We start from the raw sequence: 8,325 nt of genomic DNA on the forward strand, positions 1-8,325 counted from the left end.
GTAATGTGGCATATCTAACTCAGTTTACCCCAAAATGGCGTTTGTCATAAGATAGCACAACAGCGACGATATGGGACTGTTATGTGAGTACCGGCAGTATTTTAAACATGCAATTGTTTAAAATTCGTAATTTCTTTGAAAGATGATATATTTTCATAAAAACTATACTGTGCTGTGGACAAACTTTAAACAATCAATCAGTCTTTAGAATCACATCCAACATCAACGCATTCAACATTAAAAATTCGTATTTTCGACAAGTCGGAAAGTTGGAAATTTTTCCACGCTTGTCTAGGTGGTTTTTTGAGGTAGATGAAACGAGCAAAATCATAATATAACACATGAAAAACAATCCTCTTATCTGAAAGATTCAGAAATATATATATTTTTCGATTAATTGAAGAAAGCTTAACAGCAGTAAAATATAGTAGATTGTATTGATTAATATAACTTCTGAAAATAAAGCGATCCTAAATACATAATTGTATACAGCTTTATTCTGCATTACGACAAATTGATTCACAGAACGAACCGTGCAGTCGTTTGTTTTCTAAGGAAAAACAATGCATCGTGATGCAAAATAAAACTAAGTTGAACATATTGTACAAACATTAACAATATAAAGTATCTGCCTTTAACTAACATATGTATATTCCGATACACACAAATCAATGCATTACGAGATAAGCTAGAAACCAGCATCTAGTAGTGTCCACATCTACACCCTATCGAAACGCTGGCATTCAGTAAATCTTATTCAGTTGTGCTCGCGGAAGATCCAATTGCACTCGCAAAGTACTCCGCCACAGCCTGCTTGTATAAGGTAGCAATCGTCTTGGCCGCATTCAGTATCATCTCCGATCGGCTAACCGATGTATAGGTTTTGTGCCATTCTGTGTGTTGTGTCTATCAAAAGAATTAAATGAAATCTTTACTTTAAACAGTGAATGCACCTATTTGACTCACATTCAAATTTTTTGCCATTACGCTTCCAACTGTAACGGCGAAGCCAGTATCCTTCAGCTGATAATCTTCCGATGTGTCGGCCTGAATTGATGCCACAACAGGGAGTGGTATCGGTGTCATTTGAGTAACAGTCTTAAGTAAAATATTTTTAGCGTAATCAAACAGCACGATAACACCAGCATCAAACCATCTACGTTCAAATAAGAAAACAATTACATAAAAGATGCACCATTTTTCTGTTCGAAACTCACTGCTCGGGATATAGCTCGACCAAAAAATTTTCCACGGCAACGACTGGCAAATGGTCATCCACTCGAGGGTTCTCTGCGCGAATCAAATTGATCCTATGCTCAGCTCCCTTTAGACCTGCGGCAAAACCGACCGGCTGAGCAGCGATTCCAACTGCTTGTGTAGGAAGACCACTGCGAAAAAAAACACCAGAACGCTTATTACAATTGAAGGCATACAAAAATTCTTACGTACATAACAGTCGCTTTACCAAAAACTGTTTGAAATGCTTCTCGAATTGGACGAACTTTGTCATCTTTGTCTGAAGCCACAATGACTTCCGTGTCTCCTCCTGAATCTGGAAAAGCAAATATATATAGTAGAAACCATTCCATTAATTTGTTCACCAGCTTACTGATATACTCCTTCATCTGAGGATCCAAAGTCGTCACAATTGTATCCACCGAGTTCTTTGCCTTCTCAGCAACCTTCTGCAAAATACCATTGTGGCTAACCGCTCCCTTCATCCAACCGAATAAGGCCGATCCACTCTGCGTGATTGGGCTCAATGCCTCTGCCAGTGGTTCTGGATTTAACACCATGCTGGCAAAATCTCGACTTATCTTGGCTGTTCCGCTCGCTGAAGTAGCATCCGGATCTTGTTGCCCAATATAGTTGGTATCCTTGCTAGCAGGTATTGCTGGACTAAATGTTGTTGGAATAAAGGGATCTGTTTCAGTGCCCTTTTTAGGGGACTCTTCACTTTGATGATCGCCAGCTACGGGTTGCTGTAAGGCGACTGGTGGTGCTACTGCTGTAATAAAACTTGGTAGTTCTGATGGCGGATTAATGTTCGACAGTAAGCTTGCCGTCTTTTTCTGGTTTTCAGACATTTTTAGCTTGGCGAAAGGAAAAGCGATGACTCCTGCAATTCACTAGTTTCCAAATTTATTGATGCGATCTACACAGACGTTGTTTTTGTTATTGTTATGATATCAGCAGTTGATTAGTATACATTTTTAGTACAAAATGCAACCTGCATTCACACGGTAAATCTAGACTACCCATTTTATGACTACGTTTCACACATTTTTGAGAATGCTGCACCGCTAGAAATTATAAAATTTACCACACACATAAATTCAAATCAAACCGAAAATATTGCCTATCCCGAGATAAACTAGCGTTTCGTCAATTTGTTGCTATATGTGACACAGATCAGTGCGAACGAAACAAAAATAAACGTCAAACCGTTTTTTTCGCTTGCACTAATGCAAAATGAACATGCGCGTAATTCGGCGCACGGCTTGGTGGCGCATGACTGAAATGTCTTGATGTGGATTTTAGAAAAGATTCGCAATATGGATTAATTATTTTAAAAAGTAGATACAGACCACTAGATTAGGATTGTCACTGGCATCAGTGGTAGGAACATCATAGTTTTGATCCCGGTATATAACTGTCACATAGGCCAAATAGAAAAAAGCAAAAAAAAATCCTCTATCGTCGTTTCATAGCGACTAATCATTTTGGTATGTTATAGCCAGTAAAACAATGGCCATTCGTAGCTGGTGTATTTTCATTACACAGAATGCACAAATTGTCTAAACCTGTATCGAATTTTGATAAATTTTCATTTCTTTGTGCGGCATTTACAAAATCTTTCATTTCATAACAATAACAGTCGAAAATTTACACCGAGAAAAATCGCTGTATTGAATCTATTGATTTCACACATGACTTTTTGCAATTTGTAGCAGCACATCAAAATTATCTGTCACACATAAATATCACATTATTTTTCGGTTTGCCTCTCGTTTTTTCTGCTGTAAATTTTATGCATGTCTTGAATGCATAAACATCACAGCAGTATAAAAGAGACGGAAATAAAAAAAATTGCAAACTCTGCATTTTAACAATTTGAACATCAACTAAATAGTTTGTTGTTGCAAACAAGCTAAAATTTTCTGCGTGTACCAAGAATGTAGACCGAAGACTTTTAGCAGATAGACGTGCGGCACCTTGACAGATCTATACCGAAAACAAAACAAACATGTTTTGAATCGAAAACAATGGGAACACCAGCGACAATCCTAATCTAGTGTTCTGTATCTACTTTTTAAGCCTATTCAGCTTTTTACGTGCCATAATGGCAGTCTAAATTGTTCAGTTCGTAATACGTTTAATGGCCCTTTTTTGACAATAAACGTTTACGTCAACCGCTCAGCGAGATTAAGTCATCCTACGTTAGTCCAATGCGTTGGATGTTTATTCAATGAACGCCCGACATATTCAACTGGGCGTTGCTGTCAAGCTGGCGTAAACGGTTATTGTCAAAAAAGGGCAATTAAACGTATTACGAACTGAACAATTTAGACCGCCATTATGGTACGTAAAAAGCTGGATACTTTCGAATTATTAATCTAAACATAAGAAAACAACAGTGCTATAAGGAAATGAACAACTAATTTAACATATAAAATATTTTATTCGCTTGAGTGCACTTAGGGCATGTTCAGGAGCGTTTTATTTTATATAGGAGTTTCAAAGTAGAACTGGAACTGAAACGTTCACGTCCCCAGCAGAGCGTTTTGTTTTATTATTTCGAACAGTTTTGTTTCAAAATTTAAAACTGTTATACGACGCAGTTCTATTTGTTGCTGATTTTAAAACACGTTTAGAACTGTGTTTTAAATTCATGCAAAGTTTTCAGCATAGACACTTAGAACCGATAGACTGGGGATAAATTAATTTGAATGCAGTAACGCTGAAGACATGGCGAGACATACATTTTAAACTGGATAGAACACCCGCTAAAACTGCTGCTGGGGACAGAAAGTTCCAGATTTAAAATTTTCAGTTTTATATTATAGAACTGTCAAAATTATAAATCTAAAACCGAAACACTCCTGAACATGCTCTTAATCATATTGATTTCAAATATACCATGGATTAAAACTAAAACTAAGGACATTTGAAGTAAAATAAGGACGCTTTCCAAAATAATCGAAATTAAGGACCTGTCCTTTAAAATAGCGATGGCTGGTAACACTATAGTAAATAAAACATACGAAAACCTGAAACTTTGACAGCAAAGTTTTCAGTCAGTCTCAGTTTTATTGACAAATTCAGTTAAAGTAAACAATTAGCGCGCATTAAAGTTGGGCAATACATATTTTCGACGCTTTTCAGCATTTATGTTAAGACCAAACGTGCCAATTCAATTCGTCGCCTCCAAAATGATTGAATGGCGCGTTTCCAATGAAACGTACAATAACAAGAAATTTGAATTCTATTTAACTTGCAGAGGTTATAATTTGCTTGTGGCACCAAAACTGGATTCTAGCCACACTGCGCACTTACTATTCTTTCACACTGAAAATAATCGACACGATAAAACTATATGCAATGAAACATCACTTTAATAGACTTTTCTACGGCTCTTATACGTACACGTCGCATGACACAAATACGACATCACTAGCTGGCGGAAAATAATAAACAAAGACGGCAAAATCAAATGGAATTGTTTTCAACCAGGAAACTGCATTAGTGTTCGTGAGACCGGCCGACAAGAACTCAGAGCATTTCATGTGGTGTTTTAAATTAAATTCAAACAAATTTCACGTGAATATAACATATTTATCCATTGAATGTTCATTGCCATGCTATTGAGTAGTAAAGTATGAACTTTCCACATGAATTTTGCATGAAAAACATGTCGTGCATTTCTACATGTAAAACAATTGATTTCAACGATTCTTATGCCAGTGAAATCTATAAGTAAAACAAAGTGATATTCACGTGTAATTCATTTGGAAATTTTAGTCATTTCTTAGTATTTCTTATGATGTTGAAGTACTTTTCACACCATGTTCGCATGAATTTCATTTGAAAACCATATTTCCCACACTCGAATGGATATTCAAGTGGCAACTGTGTGCATTTTATGTGTTTGTGGATTGAAATAATTTAATAGATTTTCACATGATGTTAACGTGTTAAGTTTTTTCAGTATATTAAATTCTTCTCATAGACCGATTAGTTCGACTGGTCTGTCTACGAAAGTACCATTTCTATAACTTCAAATACATGTGTTTTGACAGCTCACAGTTTTCGGTAGCAGTTTGATCACTCGCACTTTGAGAAAGTGCGAGGTCCAGGTTGGTGGGAAGTGCGCAATATATATATTTTTTTTTGTGAAGATGGAGTTTACAAAATTAAAAATTTTCAGCGCGCAGAAGAATCAAGCCTTTTTGAAACAACAAAACGTTTAGTTGAATTTCAAACTTGACGAATGACTGTTTCAAACTGAAATGGGTGTTTCTCGAAACCAAATATTTGATTTAGTTCAACAAATACTTCTGTTTGCATTTTAAATAGAAACATTGTTGAAACAAAATAAAATTTGTTAGATCTAACTGTTTCCTTTGTTAAAAACCAACAGAATCTTTGATTTCAACTAAATGTGAGTTGTTCTCTCCTTTGGTTAATACTAAAGGAACCAAAAAACTAGCCAAAAAATACTAAATACTACTATTTTTTGGCTAGTTTTTTGGTTTCTTCGAACCTGTTTGTTAGATTAAACTTCCCAGCAAACCACTAAGCACTAAAGTAAGCAGCATGTTGACTATATAAGAGCTGTCCGATGTTTATAAGCTTTATATGGGCTTTACAAATGTTTATAAGCTGCATAGAAGCTTTACAAATGTTTATAAGTTTTATACAAGCTTTTCGAATGTTTATAAGCATTATAAGCATTAAGCATTAAAATAGACCGTATATGGGTATATGAAGCTATACTTTAGAGCCTACAAACCCTGTAGTTGTAAGCCGTAAGCGGTAGTCAGCGATGCCTTTATAATGCCGTTTATGCTTGACATTTCTATTAAACTAAAGCAATGAAGTCCAAATCAAAACAAATATGATATGGTGCAATTTGTAAGCTCAAGAAAAAGCTTGTCGGCTTCGGAGATTTGGCACAAACAAATTAAAGTTAACTGAATCTTTGAGCCAAAAAATGATTCGAAACTGCGATGAATTACTTTTAAGTTTAGTATAGGAAGGGAAGTAATTTCAAAAATAAAATATTCCCAAAACCATGCTTCTGTTCGTCGGTGAGTGAAATCAACTTCCAATCGATCCAAAAACCGTTCGATTTAAGAACGGCAAATATCATTTATATGACCAAATGCTCAAATGGATCAAACAGCAAGCGCACTGGAACAACTTATCCCCCATCAGTCTACTTTCTACTTCTGCCGCAGTCAGACGTACAATCGAGCCAAGTGAACAACAGGCCTCTCGATCTGGTGTGCATTGTCTCGAGAACAAAGGAAATATCGGATTATTCTTGTCATCATGAGTAAAGTTGACGAAAAAGCTCTACTCCGACCCAACGCTGCGGTCGTTGACTTTAAATTTTGTTTAAAACGACCGAGTTTTAGTTAAGTGGAATACCTTCTGAAGGTAAAAATGCAACTTAGGCTTGCGGAAGTCTTGTACCTTCAGTACCATCATCTTCGCAATGTAGTGTTAATATCATTCAACACGTTAGCACAAGCCGAGCGTTTCGTTTTGAAGAACAATTTAAAACACGTGGTTGAAAGTGACAACGTTGGAATTAAGATTCCCGTATACATTGAGAATGATTATATAGATGTAAGGTTATATGACCTATCACCTCGTACCCCTCCTGAGCCAATTGCAAAATGCATGTCGCAATACAGAGAAGTAGAATCCGTTACACCTGATACTTGGAGAAACTTCTTCCCGGGTACACCTAACGGCGTTTTTGTAGTGAGGATGCGGGTTGAAAGGCCTATACCCTCCTACTTGGCAATAAAACTCAATACTCACGGAACTACAATTATGCAAACTACACTATGCACCCATGAGGGGCAAACTCCTACGTGCAAGTATTGTAATCAGACAGCTCATCCTGGACAACCTTGCGCGGAAGATGCAGAGGAAAATGCATCTCAACCGATTGCCAACTCATCTACGGCAAACCAACCTAAAACAGAGTTTTCAATACCAATGCCTGAACCACAAACGGTGGCCAAATTTGTGGCAGCTGTTCAGAGCATAATGACAACCGCAAAAGAATCATCCAGCACCCCAAAAGCAACTGTAAGCAACATCGGCAACGAATGCAGTAACAATGACGACGGATTTACACTGATCAACAATAAGTGCAAGAAGCAAGGGAGAACATCTGATCCCAGACACCAAGCCAGCTTCGACCGGGACGTGAAAAACAAGAGAGAATTAAATGACCCCCCTGACGCTGTTTGCCAACAGACCTCGCGAAAGAAGGTCTCCGCTCGCAATAAAAAGTTGCGCGCACGAGATCCAATTAATTAAGTCTTGTTTGTATTTTTTATTTTTACATATATTGTAAACGTATAAAAGATCCACGGCTCCGTTAAGCTACCGCTATGAGCCGTGTCAAATAAACGAATTAAAAAAAAAAACTTATCCCCCATATCTTCTAGAAGCAGAAGTTCGAGCCTGGATCAAACGCTGTATAGAAAAAAGTCAAACACATGTGGCATATAGACCATGAAAGATAGAAAGAGAGAAAAACAGTCTTTCCTCCATTTTCGTTTTGTTTTTTTCTCCAACCAGTGGATTCTACCCATTACACAAATTGTTTTGACATTCCTTCATAGGCGCGGTGGAAAAGTGGGAGTAGGCTGCATATCAGCCGAATATTTCGCCAAAAGTGGCTTTTGAACAGCACTCATGTACAGTATGATGCCTATAAGCTCAGTTACCCTTGTTCTATACGCGACTATAGAACCGAATTGATGCAATTTTTACGGCTTAGTGGTTACTTGGGTTATCATGATTTTGTTGTTTCAAATGAAATATTTGTTGAACTATTGAAAGGCCAACAAATGAATTTGTTGGTAACTTCAAGCAATAGCATTGATTGAACCAAACCTGAAACTTGTTTGTCACTATATCAAACGGGAAAATTGTTATTTAAAACCGAAATTTGTTTATTTTCACTGATTTTTTTGTGTGTGAAATATTTACCCCTGTAAACAGTAAAAGCCTTTGTACTAAAAATTCTTGATCATCAATGTCAATGTCAACGCGCATATGACAGTTTCATTCTTTTTC

At 36.8% G+C, this 8,325-nt stretch overlaps 1 protein-coding gene across 1 annotated transcript; it reads right to left on the minus strand.

Annotated features, from left to right (window-relative positions):
• Positions 1-384: 384 nt before the first annotated feature.
• On the minus strand, positions 385-2,213 carry LOC131681791 (protein PRRC1-like). Its single transcript, XM_058962825.1, has 5 exons — positions 1,610-2,213; positions 1,450-1,552; positions 1,218-1,388; positions 967-1,156; positions 385-906 (listed from the first exon to the last, which is right to left on the minus strand). The coding sequence occupies exons 1-5, from the start codon at positions 2,085-2,087 to the stop codon at positions 754-756; spliced, it is 1,095 nt and encodes a 364-aa protein (XP_058818808.1). The 5' UTR covers positions 2,088-2,213; the 3' UTR covers positions 385-753.
• Positions 2,214-8,325: the final 6,112 nt, after the last annotated feature.

Source organism: Topomyia yanbarensis, chromosome 2, assembly GCF_030247195.1.
Source record: "Topomyia yanbarensis strain Yona2022 chromosome 2, ASM3024719v1, whole genome shotgun sequence".
NCBI classification, from domain to species: domain Eukaryota; kingdom Metazoa; phylum Arthropoda; class Insecta; order Diptera; family Culicidae; genus Topomyia; species Topomyia yanbarensis.

Excerpts from the sequence above, each read along its gene's own strand:
- LOC131681791 (XM_058962825.1), bottom strand. The coding sequence starts at position 2,087 with ATGTCTGAAAACCAGAAAAAGACGGCAAGCTTACTGTCGAACATTAAT. Across the intron at positions 1,553-1,609 it reads TCAGATGAAGGAGTATATCA|ATTCAGGAGGAGACACGGAA; the intron begins GTAAGCTGGTGA and ends TTGCTTTTCCAG. Across the intron at positions 1,157-1,217 it reads GTCGAGCTATATCCCGAGCA|ATGGTTTGATGCTGGTGTTA; the intron begins GTGAGTTTCGAA and ends ATTTGAACGTAG.